Source organism: Tupaia chinensis, unplaced genomic scaffold, assembly GCF_000334495.1.
Source record: "Tupaia chinensis unplaced genomic scaffold, TupChi_1.0 Scaffold000159_1, whole genome shotgun sequence".
NCBI classification, from domain to species: domain Eukaryota; kingdom Metazoa; phylum Chordata; class Mammalia; order Scandentia; family Tupaiidae; genus Tupaia; species Tupaia belangeri.
The window spans coordinates 7,351,579-7,368,691 of record NW_006159630.1 but is presented as its reverse complement, the minus strand read 5'-3'; the positions used below and the strand labels follow the sequence as shown (position 1 = coordinate 7,368,691).

At 53.0% G+C, this 17,113-nt stretch overlaps 2 protein-coding genes across 3 annotated transcripts in view; one reads left to right on the top strand and one right to left on the bottom strand.

The window, feature by feature from the left end:
- RAB37 (RAB37, member RAS oncogene family) overlaps positions 1-17,113 on the top strand; it is a 60,690-nt gene that overhangs the window by 22,983 nt on the left and 20,594 nt on the right. The window lies entirely within an intron of this gene.
- On the bottom strand, positions 33-15,169 carry CD300LF (CD300 molecule like family member f). 2 transcript variants are annotated; one of them, XM_027770803.1, is made up of 4 exons: positions 14,991-15,169; positions 6,453-6,791; positions 5,014-5,083; positions 33-1,179 (listed from the first exon to the last, which is right to left on the bottom strand). In XM_027770803.1, the coding sequence occupies exons 1-4, from the start codon at positions 15,031-15,033 to the stop codon at positions 939-941; spliced, it is 693 nt and encodes a 230-aa protein (XP_027626604.1). In that variant the 5' UTR covers positions 15,034-15,169; the 3' UTR covers positions 33-938. The 2 variants fall into 2 exon arrangements, with proteins under 2 accessions (XP_027626604.1, XP_027626603.1); XM_027770802.1 differs by having other exon boundaries at positions 708-1,179; positions 5,014-5,137.

The window sequence follows — 17,113 nt, the reverse complement described above, 5'->3', positions numbered from 1 at the left end:
CCTGACTCATCCTTCGGGGTCACTCCCTCCCCAGCTCCTGGGACTCTAACCCGCCCTCCTGGCCCTCATGGCACTTGCTTCACATCTGTCTCATCGCCTTTGTCCAGGCTGACTCCAGGCGCGCCGTGCGCTGCTGGGTGGCAGGGCCTGTCCGGCATCCATGGGGGCTGTGCCTGGTATGTGGGGACTCGGTCAGCAAGGGGGTCTGCAGAGACGGGGTGCCCCCAGCTGCCCCCCTCAGCATATGGACTGGTTTGAAGGTGGGGGCTGTTTCCAGTGTTTCTTTCTGCCCTTTGGCGCTCCGCCTGGTTTGTAGTTTCAAAAGTCTAGATGCCAAGGACACAGCATGTCCTGAGATGTAGTCACGGACCGTAATTCAGGAGAAAGGGTGACAAGCAAGGGTCAGACCAAAGGACTCCGAGCTGGAGAGGGCCCCAGGAGAGCTGAGGCCCCAGCACTTCTGAGAAGGGAGAGGGGCGAGACCATGTGAGAATGTGGAAGTGAAGCCAGACAGGAAAAGGGTTTGGTCAGGGCAGGTCTTGTGATCCCTGACAGAGGAGGCGCATCTCTAAGAGCAAGTTCCCATGAGCAAGTGGGTCAGCGGGGCCACACCGACCTCTCTGGCCTGACCTGGAGGACCGTGTGGTGCGAGTACGCATGTGTGTGATGTGTGCATGTGCACAAGGGTTTGTGTGTACACACATAAACATACACATGTGCATCCGTGTACAGGTACTGTGAGTATGCATGTGTGTATTTCTGTCTTTCCCCATATCAGCTCAGCATCTCCTTGGCAACCACACAAGTGCCACCCAGGTGTCTTGGCCTGTAGACTGACCTGCCGCCAACACCAAACCCGGAAACAGAGAGGCAGGGGAGAGGAGAGAAGGAAGGGAGGGTGCACAGGCCCGGCTAATGCCAAGCGCTCCTGGCCTCACCTACAAGCTCCAGGTGGCCCCCACTGCTGGTGGTCTTTGCAACAGTGCCCCTTCCAGACCACGGAGGTACTCCTTTGCCAAACACCTCCACCAGCCCCACCCCGCCCACCCCGGCCAGGTCCTCTCACCTTTCTTCTGCCGCTTCGCCCTCCTCCAAACCAAGAGTGAGATGGCCACGGAGAAAAGCAGCAGGGTGGCGAAGATGAGGGGGACCAGGATGCTGGGCTTCATGATGCTGAACCTGCAGACGGCAGAGGGAGGCCCGGCACCGCCGTCAGCTCAGCTTCGGCTCTGTGACTGGCAGCCTGGCAGCCCTCGCTGCAGGGCACCCTCGGAGATGGTTACAGAAAGAAGAGGGGTTTCCGCCCCCCAGGTGTGGCCACAGGCTCCCCCCCCCCGGGGGTGGCCACAGGCTCCCCGCGGGTCTCCCCGCTCTCACACTTGTCATCTCTGCTGGGTTGAATAGTGCCCTCCACTCTAAAATTCAGTTCCACTCAGAAACCGTGACTACGACCTCTTTGCAGATCCATTTAAGGTAAGCTTCAGGCTAGTAGGTGGCATGGTAGTTAAGGCGCCACATCCCACATGGCCAACTCCACAGTTCAAGTCCCGAACCTGGTTGCTTGAAAACCCCACCGAGTGTATATACGTGAGTGCCCAAAATCCCAACAGGAGAATGGAGGAGAAGGGATTGCGGCATGGCCATTACTCCAGGGGCTGACTTCTCACTTTCCCTTTCTCTGTCTCTAGCAGTCTCTCTCTGGTGAGCGCTTATGCCCTATGGCAAAAATCGATGAAAAGAAAGCTGGGGTCATACTAGCTCAGGTGGGCCCTGACCCAGTGACCAGTGTCCTTACGAGAGAGAAATTTAGCACATAAACACACACAGGAAAAAGGTCGTGTGATGGTAGAGGCAGAGACTGGCCAGCATAAGCCAAGGAAAGCCAAGGAATGCCAAGAATTACCAGCACCCATCCAGAGCTGGGAGACAGCCAGGAGACCGAGTCTCCCTTTGGGCCCCCAAGAGGGAACCAACCCTGCCAACTGCATGGTTTCAGACGTGAGAGAATAAATCTCTGCTGACTGAAGGCACTCCGTTGTGGTATTTTGTTACAGCAGCCGTGGGACACGGATACACGCTACTACGGTCCATCAACACAGCAGCCAGGGCGATCCCTTTCATGAAGAGTCAGTTTTTTTTTCCTCTGCTCAAACTCTCACAACACCCCATTTCATCCCACGAAAGAGGCCAGGGCTAGCCATGGCCTCCACTCACCCTCCCCTGAACTCTCCTTCCTCATTTCTTTGTTTTTAAGTTTATTTCTTTCTTTCAAGTTAAAGACAGATAGGCAGGCAATCCCAGCAGGGTCTTCACGCTGCGATTCACCCCCAGTCCCAGCTGCCCAGACTCATGGGCACACACACAACTGGCATGCTCAGGGAAGTCCTAGGGCATGAACTCGGGACCTTTCCCAGGTAGGCCCAGTTATCCAGCACCACCACGCCCCCCCCCATTCTTACACACTCCCCTGTTTGCTCCTCCCCAGTCACGCTGGCTTCTGGCTGTTCCTTCAGTGTTCCAGGCATGCCCCACCTTAAAGCTCCAATGCCAGAGGCTGTTTTGTCTGGCAACACGATCCTTCCAGGGCTCACCTCTGCTCGCTCCCTCCCCTCTGCGTCTCTGCTCAAGCGCCACCTTCCCTGAGCCCACCCTGATCAGTTCTGCAGCCTACACGCCTGATCATGCGCCCTGATCATGCAGGCCTTTCATTCCTTCCCATAGCCCGGGCCGCGGCCTCAGCTGAAGGGCTTGATCTGTACCCAGTCTGCTGGCCGCTGGTTCCCTTCCTGGAATGCAAGCACCAGGAGGGACGGCGTTCCTGTCCGCCATGCTCACTAAGCACCCTGGGCCTACGGCAGCGCCTGTGTGGAGTGCCGGACGAACAAGTGGACAGTGCACGGATGAGTACGTGAATCCACATTTAGCCTCCCTGTGCCAGCCCAGGCTAACCAAAATGCCAAAACTGAGTGTGGGTCATAACCTCAGTCGCTCCCCCCAGACCGGCTCTCCCCTACGGGCTTTAACTTTTCTCCGTCTCTGCTCACAGCACTTCCTTCCCCCTCCACCCTACTCTCTCCGCCCCTGCAGAGTCCGATTTCTTTGCACATCAGTCTACACTTCTTGAGGACCTACACCCCTCCTTTCACAACTTGGAGCGGTCTGGCCTCTGTCCTTCACTCCCACAGAGGGGGCAGTCGCCTTGGGAAAGCCCAAGGACCGGTCTAGCCCTCCTCTTGCTCCGCCCCCTGAGAACCTGCTAGCCCACCGTGGTTCCCAGGATCTCTTCCCTCCACAAGACACAGCCTCTCCTGGATTCCGGAGAACTCACTCCCTCTCTGGCTGCTCCTCAGTCGTCTCCTAACGTCCTGAGAAGAGGCTCCTTGGGCATTCTCTGCCTCAGTTCTACGTCCCCACACCTTCCAGGTGTTTCCGTCTTGGTGCCAGATTCCCAGATCTATGTCCTCTGACCGTCCTCGGAGTTCCAGACCCCTGTGCCCAAGCACCCCCTTGACACCCTCACCAAGCACCAAGCACTCTGAACTCACCACCGTCCCCTAAAACCTCTGTCTTTGGCTCCCTCTCCCAAGTAAGATCCCTCCTTCTAACTACTTGTCTAGACTAGAGATTTCAGAGTCATTTTTTGAAGAATTTTTTCTTATTTATTTTTAATTTGCTATACGGCACATGTGTTCACAAGAGAAAGAGAAAGTGAGAACGTGAACCACCGAGTCTGGGACTAAAACCACATCGGCCATGTGGGAGTCAAGTGCTCCAACCCCCATGCCGCCTGCGGGCCCCTCAGAGTCATGTTTGAGCCATCCCCCTCTTCGCCACCCACAGCTAAATAAGCACCAACCCATTCTATCCCATCGCAGCTGTGAGTTTAGCAATTTGGTCGCTCCCTCAGGCCACTACCCAAAACCATCACCCCTTGCTCAGCCTGTCGTATGGCCCTCGCCCATCTCCCTGCTGCCAGCCCAATGCAGCAAATGCTGTCCGCTGCTTCTAACCCTGCAACCACTCCCCGTCAGCTTTGCACCCTAAGCACTCATCTGAGACCTGAGATCTGAGACCCGCCGACTCTGAAACCAGCAGCTCCCCGCTGCTCCTCCTGCTCCATCGCAGTGGACGGCTCTCAGCGCCTCAGGTGCGACAGGGCCTTGCACAGGCTGCTCCCCTGACCAGGCACAGCCCCTCTTCCTCTCCTCTTCCCTCCCTTCATCTCCCCATTTCACCAGCAATCTCTGGCTCAGGCTCTGGGTCTGGGCTTGCTGGCACTCACCTCCTCCAGGAAACGTTGTAAACCCAGGGCAGAGAGGGGGAGAAGAGGGGTCCCTGATGCTGGAGAGACTGGGCATCTCTGACAGGGATTGTGTGGGAGGGTCTGACAATGGGAGAGCCTGGCAGATCTAAAGACAAAGTCAAGAGGCCCGAGGAGCTGAAAGGAGGAAGTGGGGAGAAACCTCTCAGCTCCTATCAATAGAGCAACCTCTGGCCGCAGGTGGCTGGCAGAGCCCACAGAGGCAGGCCCGAGCTCCAGGCATGGAGCAGCTGGGGCGGTTTCCTCCTCTGTAAATCGGGAACACTCACGTCGGCCTGTTCCCCTCACAGGCAGGGGTAGGCAGGGGCAAAGGAAACAACATTGTGGGCAAAGGAGCCTCTGGCGAGCTGCCAGGTGCACTAGAGACGTGAGAACTACCAGCTGGGCACTCCCCCAGCCCTCCTGTGCTCCCAGAGCTGGACCACGAGCCTCCCTGGGGCCCTGTGCCCCCGCACCCACTCCACCCTCCCTGACTGCCCACTCCTTGGTCTCCCGCACTAACCATGCTCTGAGCTCCACAGGGGATGCTCCATCGCTCGTCCCCAGAGCTCAGCACGCTGCCTGCTGTGTAGACAGCAACTCAGTGAGAGTAGAGTGAATGATGAAGTCTGGGACTTGGGACTTAACGCGGTTCTCCACTGAAGGCATGTGGGCCAGTTGGGCCTCAGGAAACAGGTGCTGAGCTGACTCACCTGTCATCGGAGTGGTGGCTGCTCAGATTCGGGGAGCCTTTGGTCTTTCGTGGGGTGACCGTCGCCATCACTGTGGTGGTGAAGGTGGAGGTGGAGGGAGTGGTGGTCGGCACTGTAGTTGGTGCTTGGCATACAGACCAGATTATGAACTGCTCTGCCTGCCGCCCCCACAACCCGCACATGCGCCTGCGGGGCGCAGCTGCCCTGGCCCGTGGCACAGAAAGGGGCTGAAGCCGGGCGCTCATGTTGCCCCGGCCCTAGATGGCTCAAGAGCCTCGAGGAAAATGAGGCCAGGCGCAGGACCAGGGAGGGCATTGAGCAGGCCCTGGAAGGTTCAGAGGGGGCCCAGGAGGAGCCTCAGAACAGGGCAGCAGGAGGTCGGCTGAACTCCACATGGTCCCATGCCTCTGACAGTCCCTCGCCATCCCCACTCGCTGGTGCTGCCTACCCAGCAGGGACAGGCGCAGAGCAGGAACGACACGGTGGCTAATGCGGCCCCGAGACCTGTGACCTCAGTGTCAGGGCCACCCCTGAACAGAGGTCCTGCAGTCAGAAAGAGCTGGATTTGGAGCAAGTTATGAAGCTCCAATGACAGGTACGCTTCTTGGGGACGTGGGGAGGATGCGGTGAGACGCAGATGTTCTGCCCTTTGCCAACTATCGATAGATACCCTTCCAGGTCCCAGGTGTGGCCCGTGGCCCTGAGGACTGTGGCACTGCCCAGAGCAGGTGCTACCAGTTTGAGAGGCCGCAGAGGCAGAGCTGGGCTGATTAACATGCTCGCACCAGGGCACGGGGCCTCTGAGCGGGCCCTCCCGGCAGTGTCTGATCCAGAGGGACTTAGGAAGGAGCACTGGTGAGCCTGAGGGCATACATGGCTCGTGCTGGGACTGCAGGCCCCGGAGTGCAGACATTTGACTGCAAAGGCCTTTCTAGACCTCGGGACATAGACCCTAGCACCCCGACCTTGCAGGGATTCTTTGGAGATGGAAGGAGGTGGGAACAGCGGCTATGAAGTCTAAGCTCAGAGAGGCCCAGAGCTGGGTGCACCTGGGCACCAGAGAACCCAGAAAACCTGCAGGGGTTGGGGTCTCTGGACACCATGGGAGGGGCTCTCAGGCCCATGGGCTGAAACGGGACCACCACCTTGGTGTCCATGGACTGAGGCTCTGAGCTGAGCAGAGGAAAATAAAAAGTGCCCCCAAAGCGCTAATCCCATCCTTCAGGCATCCCTGGGAGTCATGGAAAAGCCCAGAAAAGCCCTTCAGAAAAGCCCAGGCCCTCACAGGCCCACGCAGCAAGTCAGGTTCTATGGAACCCCAGGGCTAACCACCTTGGTGGCAGGTCACTCTGAGTGACAGTTAATTCACTAGAGGGGACCTCAGGGACTAGCATAGAGTAGGCCCTGAGAGACACACCCGCACGCCCACAAGGTCTTACCCGGGTCAACGGTCACCTCAACTGGGACCCCATGGTCAGTTCCAATTCTCTCAATCCCACACCAGTAAGTGTCAGCGTCATCTCTCCTGAGCGCCTCCATGGTCACTGTGATTGTGAGGTTTTCCTGATCATCCCTGATGGACACACGGTCCTTCTTCACCTCCTGCTCAGATCCAGTGGTTTGGATGAGGATCTTGCAGCTGTTCCAATCAGCTCCTCGGCACCACCACTTTCTGTAGGTCTCCCACCCGCTGACATAGCGACACTGCACACTCAGCGAGCTCTGCTCCGTGCCTCTCACTCTGGCTGGACCGGTGATTGGATCGGCGATGGAGCTGCCTGGAAAACACGAATCCATTTGCCTGTCTCCTCCACCCGACCCGAGGGCAGGGCCACAGCCTCCTACACTGGGAACAGCTCCCAAATCCAGGGCCCCCTAACAGCCAAGGAAGGAACCACTTTCCACACGACAGACCTTTTCCCCTTCAAAACCCACTGGGTCAAAGCTGGCAGCAAAGTCCCAGAGGAGCATGACTAGACCCCCAAGAAACAAACACGACCCTGACTTGCTTCCTGTAAGTCTCCCACACCTTCCCACACCTCCCTCTGGCTGGTGTGATCCGTGTGGGTCATGGGGTGTCCTTTGCAAACACCTGGTGGGGAGGGACTATGAGAAGACCCATTTCCCCAGCGGATGCTGGCTGCTTTGACCCTCGGGAGGCCTGGCTAGAGCAGCTACATCAGGTGCTGCCCAGAGCCTGCCCTGGTAGTTCCAGTGGTTCCCAGAGGGCCTGCAGGGAACCCTGGATGAAGGCCTTGGAAGTCAGCCACAACACCCACACCAGCTGGTCCCCCTGTGCCATGGAATCCACGTTATACAGATCCCAATTTCTTCATTCAATTGCTTTGGTCCCTTTATCAGATAAATGGGTGAGTTATTGATGGATTTCCCACTCCATTGCGTTACCTAGCTGTCCATTCCTCTGCTAATCCCAATCTGATTACTGTAGCTTTGTAGTAAGGCAGGTGTTAGAGACAGTGAAGCAGCATTTTCTTAAAATATATGGCCTGAGGGGCCAGCAGGTGCCATGGTGATTCAGGAGCTGGATCCCCAATGGCTAACCATGGTTCGAGTCCCAGACCTGGCAGCTTGAAAACCATGCTGGGTGTGTGCCCAGAATCCCGAGAGGAGAGGGCAGAAGAAGGGGTTGAGGTGTGGCCATCCCCTAGGGGGGTGAGTGTAAGTTCTCACTTTCCCTCTCTGTGTGTCTTTCCGGTGAGCACACGCACCAAATGACAAATACACACACACACACACACACACACACACACGGTCTTTTTTTCCACATCTTTAAAAGATTCGGGATACAGGGAGATATTTCTTTACTGTAGGAAAAGCAACACTTGAAGCATGATGGAGGAGTGGCAGCAGACTCCAGGCCTCCGTGTCAGAGATAGTGGCAGAGTGGGGACAAGGACCCTTGTGCAGGCATGGCCGCATCCCCTGCTGTCACAGTTCTTGTGCAAGAAGTGGGCTTTGGGGCTGCAGGTCTTTCCATTTTCACACAGTAGCCAGACATCTACATCTGATTTCGTGTGTAGCCTTTTTTTTTTTAGCCAGAAAATATTATTTTATGTTTCCTCCATCTCTCCCTCTCCTGTAGGGATTTTGGGCACGCACAAACACACAGCATACTGTTCAAACCAGTGGGTCTGAGACTCAAACCACGTGCTCAGCCACGTGGGACCTGGACACCTTAACCACCACTCTGGCTCGTCTCTTGGGTTTTCAAATACCGGCTAATTAGAAACAACAACAGTAGAAGCCAGGAGGTACCATAGTGATTAAGGTGCTGGTCTCCCACGTGATCAACCACGGTTCGAGTCCTGGACCCAGCAGCTTGAAACTCACACTTTGCATGTGTGCATGCATGCCTAAAATCCCAAGGAGAATGGAGGGGAAGAGATTGTGATGCAGCCATTCCCCTTGGGTGGGGTGATGTCTCCCTTCTTTCTCTCTGTCTCTCTGTTGAGCGCAAGTGCCCTATAGCAAAAATCTCTCAAAGGAACAGAAACAACAGCAATAAATACAGAGTGGGTCACCCAAACCCCATTTCTGGGTGAATCTGGCTGTTTGGGCACAGTTCCAGATCCGCATTTTTTTTTGCGGGAGGCTCTTCTCTGTAAGTGCTGGTCAATGTTTGATAGGAGAGATATGCTGTTTGACTAAATGAATTTGGCCCACTTCCGTCAGAGCCAGGGCATAAACATGCCAAAGGATTTTTCAAAAACTTATCTACAAACTACCTGGCAATAGAGCCCTTCTGAGGGCAAATTCCTTAATAAGCTAACATTTGTTCTCCTGTAGTTATTCGTCTATTTGGGTTTTTCCCTTGTTCTTGAATCAATTTTACTCTCTCAGTCTTTTTGGTTTTAGTTTTTGTTTATGTCGATTTATTATTTTTCCTACCACAGGCACCCCCAACTGGGTCGTCACGCTGAGGTCCACCCCAGCCCAGCCTGCCCAGATCACAGACAAACACGTGTGTGCCCAGCATGTAGCGGGCGGCCCCCGGATACGGACCGAGGACCGTCCCACGTGGGCCCCACTCTATTACCACTGTATCGCCGTCTGGGCCAACTTGGGTTTTTTTACCCAGAAAGTTTTCTATTTCATGGAGTATATATTAGCATATAATGTGAATGTTAAAAAGTATCCTTTTATCATTACATTTTTAATATCTCTTTTTTTTTTTTTTGAGAGGTTTTTGCTATAGGGTGCATGCACTCGCCAGAAAGACAGAGAGAGACAGAAAGCGAGAAATCACCCCCCGGGGGGATGGCCACGCCGCAATCCCTTCTCCTCCATTCTCCTCTCGGGATCTTGGGCACGCACGCACACGCGCCCAGTGTGAGTTTAAGCCACCGGGCCCGGGACTCAAACCGCAGCTGACTACATGGGAGGCCAGTGACATACCCATTACGCCAACTGCTGGTCCCCAAATGTCATTCTTCTAAAGTTCACAACTCAGTGGGCTTTGGGACCTTTACAAAGTTGGTCAATCATCACCACGATCTAATTCCAGAACATTTTCATCACCCCAAAAAGGAGCCTCATGCCTATTAGTAGTCACTCCCCCGTCCCCTGCCCCTAGCCCTGATAACCCACAATCTGCTCTCTGTCTCCATGAATTTCCCTCTTCTGCACATTTCGTATAAACAGACTCACGTGGCATAAGGCCTTTTGTATGTGACTTCTTTCACTTGTGTATTTTTTTAAGATTATTTATTTAATTTTATCACTATTATTTTTTTGAGAGAGAGAGATTTTTGCTATCGGGCACATGCACTCACTGGAAAGGCAGAGAGAGACAGAAAGTGAGAAATCACCCACTAGGGGGATGACCATGCCACAATCCCTTCTCCTCCATTCTCCTCTCGGAATTTTGGACATACACACACATGTGCCAAGCATGTGGTTTAAACCACCAGGTCCAGGACTTGAACTGTGGTCAACTGCATGGGAGTCCAGCAACATAACCTTTATGCCATCTGCTAGTCCCTATGATTACCATTTTTAATTTGACCAGAGAGAGAGATAAGGAAAGTGAGAAAGCAAGCCTCCAGGTCTAGGACTCATACTGCAGTCGGCCATGTGGGAGTCCAGCACCTTAACCACCATGCCACCTGCCGGCCCCTTTCACTGGTGTGTTTAAGCTTCATTCAGGTTGCAGAATGTATTGGTCTTTCATCCCTTGTTATGGCTGATAGTTCATTGCATGGCTATTCCACATTTTGCTCAATTGCTTCCACCTTTTGGCTATTGAGACTAATGCTTCCATGAGCATTTATATGCCGGTTTTGACATGGGCACCAGTAGCAATTCTCTTGGGTATATCCCTCAGAGGGACCATGGGGGTCATATAATGACTCTGGGTTTAATTTGGGAGAAAACTGCCTGAGTTTTTCCCCAAATTTTCCTTTTGAATACCGCTTTAGCCAATGTCCTGTAAGTTTTGATGTGTAGTGTGTTCATTTTAGTTAAAATATAATGCCAGTGTTTACAGTGACTGGATCTCACATGGCCCACTGTGTGGTTTGAGTCCTGGACCTAGTGGCTTGAAAAACACACCAGGCATGTGTGCATGTGTGCCCAAAGTCCAGAGAGGAAGATAGAGGCTGAGGGACTATAGCATGGCCATCCCTCCCGGGAGATGCATTCTCTCTCTCTGTCTCTGGCAAGTGCACACACCCTAGAGTAAAATTTTTAAAATAAAAATAAATATAAAACATCTTTATATTTTTGATATTGTCTATAATCAAATCAAGTTTTTTAAGGGGCTTCCTCCCTGTCTTCAGTTTTATTTTCTGTAACAATTTTCAGATGCACATTTATTTCCTATGAAGAATTTTCAACTATTTCTTTGAATATTTAGCTTAATGGTGTCTTAGTAATGCAGAAAATATTTTTTCATAATTAATGAGAGAAAGCTTGAAATCTCATCTTTCTTCAAAAGGCTGCGTGTGTTCTTAGCTCCCGTAGATGTCGTGGAAAGCGGGTCGAGGTGTGGCCCTTGGGAGCTGGCTCAGTGAAGGAAACGGATTCCTCCCCTAGAGTCTTAGAGGAAGCCATCCCAGCCAGCGCCCCGATTTCAGCACACCTGGCCTCCGGAGCCCTAACCGGGTGCTGTGCCTTGTCGCAGGTGCGACACCCTCAGTTGCACTGTTAGACCACCTGGCCACCTACCTCCTCCTCCAGTGTCGGTGTCTCTCTCTGGTGAGCACACACGGCCCATAGCAAAATTTAAAACAATAATAATATTAAATAAAATTAAATGCATCTTTAAATTAAAAAAAAAAAAAATCTAGCATAGGGCCAGGCCCCTTTTGTAGTGTGGAAGAGCTATGCTTCGGGAGCCAGATCCCACAGGGCTGACTGCGGTTCAAAGCCCAGCCCTGGCCCCTTGAGAAACACATTGGGCACGTGTGTGTGCACACCTACTACCCTGACAGGGCAGAGAAATGGAGCACAATCACACCCCTTTGAATTAAAAAAAAAAAAAATCTAGCATAGGGCCAGGCCCCTTTTGTAGTGTGGAAGAGCTATGCTTCGGGAGCCAGATCCCACAGGGCTGACTGCGGTTCAAAGCCCAGCCCTGGCCCCTTGAGAAACACATTGGGCACGTGTGTGTGCACACCTACTACCCTGACAGGGCAGAGAAATGGAGCACAATCACACCCCTTTGGGGGGGGTTTCCTCTCACGCATGAACCCTCAGGCAATATAAAGATAAAATACAGGGGCTAGCGTGTGGCACGGTAGTTAAGACACCGGACTGCCACATCTCGACCATAGCCTGAGTTCCGGTAGTGTCCGTTCTCTCTCTCTCTCTCTCTCTCTCTCTCATAAGCACATGTGTCCTATAGAAAATTTTAAAACTAATAATAGTAGCAATAAACAAAAGGAAATAAGTAATTCTTTAAAATTTTAAATTAAAAATAGCACAATTTAAAATATTTTCCTTTCTCACAAAAAAATATAAAATAAAAGAAAGAAAAAAGAATGCTATAAAGCCCAGTGAGAAGTTCTGGTTCGCATTTTCTTCCTGCGTAGCTAAAACCAGGAGTGCCAGAGGGGAGCAGCAGCGCCAGGCACGTGTGTCGCTGTGACCGAGAGGGCCACGGAGAGGCTGCTGGGAGCTGGCACAGAGGGGCCACGCTGGTGGCGGGTTCCTGCTCACGTCCTGCCCACTGCTGTGCAGTCCTCCTGTCTGCCTCGGCCACACCCGGCCCACACAGACACACTCACTGCACCCCACGGCAGCAGGCTCTCAGGTCTGAGGGCAGCACGTTTCCTGTTCCAGATGTCAGAGGAAACCAGTCTTGTGCTTTCCTTGCCTCGCCAGGCCGTGTGGGGACATCTGGCCCAAGGTCTACCTTCTCTGTTGTGTGCTGACCCTCGAGGCTGAGCACGCAGGGCCACTCCCCGCTCTGCCTTGGCCAGCTTCGTCCAGCGGCCCTGTCGTCCAGCAGCCCTGGACAAGATGGTTGCCCCCCAGAAGACGTTACCCCCAAAGAACTGCTCATATCCTCCTGCCCTGCCTGCAGACAGTGCTAAAGCATGTGGCAAGGTTCGCTGACCTTTCCGTTCCTCAAATGTGACAGGGCGAAGCTCTTCCCACACAGCCCTTGTTCTTGCTACTCCTGGTGCCTGGAAAGCTTCCCCCATCCTGAGTGCCGGCTCCTTCCTGTCCTCCAGGTCTTCCCTCGGGGTCTCCTGCTCAGAGGGGCCCACCCGGCCTCCCTACCTAAAGCCTGAGTCCCACCGTGTCACGTCATCTCTGCCTCGTGGAACTTACCGCTTGTTGAAATGATGTTTTGTTTCTATGACTGATGGAACAGATCAGACCAAAAGGACGGTGGTGTGACCAAAAAGGCCCCATTAAGGGAGCTTTCCCTCTCTCTCTCTCTGGTATTAAATAAACAAATACATAATTACAGCTTTATCTTAGAAATAATATTTTGAGCAACTGCCAAATTGTTTTCTGAAGTGGTTGCACCATTTTTATGCTCCCATCAGCCACGGATCCTCTCCGATTCATTTTAAATCTGAATAGAGCAGCTTTATGAAAACAGAAAGAAAAAGACTGGGGGACGTTACAGTCGCATCATTCCCTCTCTGTTGAATATATTTCTTTGTTCAATTTATACAATTTGCCCAATTAGTACCTGGTGTATTTGTAGGCACAAAAATCCCCACCCTGAGGGCTGGCAGGTGGTGTGGTGGTTAAGGGCACTGGATTCCTGCATGGCCAATAGTGGTTCGAGTTTCGGACCTGGTGGCTTACTTTCTCACTTTCCCTTTCTCTCTCCCTCTGGTCAAATTAAAAAATAATAATGATAACAAATGGAATTAAATAAATAAATGATTCTTTCAAAAAAAATCCCCACCCTCCTGAAGCCTCGTACTTTATAGAAGACAGGACAGAACGTGGAAAGGAATAACACAAAGGAATTTCAGTTGTAATTAAGGTCATCAACTAACGCCTCATGAAGAAGACAAGACACAGAGGATGGAGGGACAGAGCCTGGGCAGAGGAACAAGCCCAGGGCCTGAGGTCAGCGTGCCCAGAACATTCAAGAACGTTCAGGAGGCCAGTGTGGGTGGCAGGGGTTAAGCCAAATGGAGAAGAGGTCAGGGAGATGATGCAGCCAGACTGCAGGCACCCGGTACCCTGTGTAAGGACTTTGGATTTTAAACTCTGAGCTGGTCCAAACCCTCTAAGTATAGGGCTTGGACCAGAAGAGTGAAGTGATGGAGCTCATGGTTTTTCTCTTCTTACTTTTAAAAAAAAAAAAAACTATTCATCTATTTATTTGTTGCCATTTTCAAACCCCAGGTCGGGGACTTGAACCATGGTCAGCTATATGGGAATCTAGCATCCTAAATACCATGCCACCTGCTGGCCCTGAGCTCATGCTTTTCAAAGAATCATTATGAGGTAAGAAGAGATGAGTACCCCCAGGTTTTGCCTGAGTATCTAGAAATATGGGGCTGCCAAATGCAAAGGTGGGGGAGCCAGGGAGAAAGGATTCGAGGTCACATTTGCAGTGTCAGCACTTGCGTGGAGGTGTCGGCTAGGTGGTGAGCTACAGGGTTCTGGAGTTCTGCAAGACGCCCAGGCAGGGAACCGAGGTTGGCCGCCCTCTGCGCAGGTGACAGACATGTCAAGCCAAAAGAGCAGGCGAAAGCAATAATAGAATGACTAGCTAAATAAGAAGCCAAAGAGCTGAGTCCTAGGGTTCTCCAACACTTCAAAGCAAGAACATCCCCTTCGAGGTTCCCAGTTCAAGTCCAGAGACCTCCTTAAAGCTGGCACGCACTTCCCCATGATCTGGGGCTGGCTGCAGACGGGTGGGTCACAGCATCGGAATCCTGTAGGGGTGCTCGCTCACACCCTCTCTCTTCTTCTCTCTGCCTCTCTTGCTCATGGGAGAAATAAATTTTTAAAATCTTTTTTTTAAAACCCCTTCATTTTAATCAAAGTAGTACCTATCAACTTAGGCCACTTTGACCCTCGGTCTCAGGACCCATTTCCTCTTCATTCTGACCAGCCTTACCTCTCTTGACCTTTGCAGCCCTCAGCAGCATAAATGCCAAGAATCGACCCTCTCCCTGTCTGCCAAACTCCCTCTTTCCTTCCTTCAAAGTCCCTCCCTTGCTCACAACACGTTCCCAGCAGTAACAGTCCAGTCCAGGGTCTAAGTAACCAGGTCCTTCAACTTCCGCTGGCCAGTGAGGCCCCTTGGTCTGCCCACTGTGAAGACCATCAGCCCTGGAGGCCAGTCACTGTGCTGGTCACTGTCGGTATTTCTGTCTTGGAAACTCTCAGTGCTGAGGTGCTGAGTGGTTCGGCGAGTGGGTGAAACTGGCTCACACCCGTCAGGACAGCTTCTCCGTGGGCCCCCTCCTCCCTCTGTGGCCACTTCCTCCTGCTGGTTAGACTTGTCCTGGCCGGACAGACCCAGCCCCACTCACCTGAGAGCCAGAAGAGGAGGGGGAGCAGCGGCAGCAGGTGCATGTTCTCTTCGGCTGGGCCCTGTGGTGGGCCGTCAGCAAGGACCAGCTACGGACGGACCCCACTCGGCCAGTCCTTCATCTCCCAGCCTCCTGCTCACTCACTCTCGCTCTCACACTTCCTCCTTCAGCCACTTCCCGCTGTGAATTACACTAAAAGAGGAAGGAGGTGGGATGGGTGAAATTTCAAGGCAGTTAGCAACACAAGAAGCCATGGTGATCATGAGAGTCTTTTGAGAAATCCCTCCTGCCCAGAGCTGTAATGGGCTCTCTAAAAAGAGAACCTTGTAGCTCCTTCTGTCTCGTGGGATTGCAGACACAGACCCGCTGGGTCTGGCAGCCTTAACCCAGCCTCCTCGCCTGGTGGGAAGTTGTGAGCAGAGGAGACCCGGCCCTCCAGAGGGTCTTGGAGAGCCGAGACTGATGGAGAGATGCCTGAGCCTGCAACTTCAGGCATAGCCAGGTTCTTGGAAGTCCAGCACGACAGGAGTTCAATGGGATGGAGGGGGCCTTGAGGCCAAAATAAGAAAGTTAGAGGAGAGATTCTGGACTGAAGAGTGAAATGAGGGTTTAAGGAGGCTGAGGGTATGAAGACCCAGACCGCAGGGACCAGACAGTGGCACAGCTATAAAACCAACTCGCCACGAGGCTGACCCACGTCGAAGGTTCCAGGCACTCATCGGAGACCGCCCTGAGGACATAGCCTGAGCATGCCTACGGCCCAAGGCAGGCTGATGCGCAGGGTGTCGAGACTCTCTGGGAGGGTCAGCCCATAGCATAATGGTAAGGGGACCTGGATCCCATGTGGCTGACCACAGTTCGAATCCCCGCCTCCATGGATTGAAAAAACAAAAAGGTAAGACCAGCAAGTGGCTTAGTGGTTAAGGCACTGGACTCCCACGTGATTGACAGTGGTTCAAGTCTCAGACCTGGTAACCTGAAACTCATACCAGGCATGTGTGCGCATGTAGCCAAAATCCCAAGAGGAGAACAGAGGAGAAGGGATTGTGGCATGGCCATTCTCCCAGGGGGGTGATTTCTTGCTTTCTGTCTCTGTTTCCCCAGCAAACAGAGGTACCCTATAGCAAAGATCTCTAAAATAATAAATAAATAAGAAAAAAAGCAAAAAGGCATGTGTGCCCCAAATCCCAGCAGGATGGAGAAGTGGAGGAGAAGGGCTAGCACCCCAAAGGGGATGCTTTATCCCTCTCTCTGTCTCTTTAATGCATGGAAGAAGCAAATGAATAAACTCCAAAAACATTGGATAAGCAAAACCCAGATCACAAAGACAGAGGCTCAAAGGGTAGGGAGACGCAAGCAGGGAACGACAGGCCTGACGGACAAGAGGGACTTCGTCCTGAGAACACACCGGAAACTCACTGCTGGACCCCGGCCCACCAGCTGGGCCTGTGGACATGGACTCAGCCGGAACCCTCCAGAAACTCACCGACTGCTCCTCCTGAAGAAACAAGCTCATTCCTTACCACTATTACCCCTTCATTCCCACCCCCCACCTTACAGTAGCTATTCGGTAAAGTGAGGAGGAGAGAGAGAGAGAGGAGGGGGAGAGGGAGCTCCAGTTTGCCTGTCTGTCCATCTGCCCTTTCTGACAGCCGTGCCCATCCCTCCCCTCCCCTCCTCCATGAAGATCCCAGCAAGCCCCAGGGTGGGACACAGAGGTTGTGAAAGGACAGGCCTTTCTCGTATTTCGCAGCTAGAGCCACTTTTGCTCTGTGTCACACATACGCTGTGATGTCTTGACAGTCGACTCTCAAGGAGAGACACAGCCCTCATCCCTGAATCAGGAACAGCAGGTGTGCAGGAGGGTTATTTGCACAGAAAAACATAACAGCTGATAAGCTGGGGCTTTCCAGGATGTGGCCAGAGAGAGCCTCTCCCTTTACATAGTTCCAGACCGTAAAGTAAGGTCAGCATGCCAGGGCGGGGCACGGTGCAGCTGGCTCCTCACGCTGAGCCGTCAGGCAGACCCCTGCCCAGCACACCAGGCAGGCGTGCGGGAGACACGGGCCTCTGTGGTGGGGAAGTCATTTGGTTTCCAGGGATAAGACCTGGGAATTCAGCAG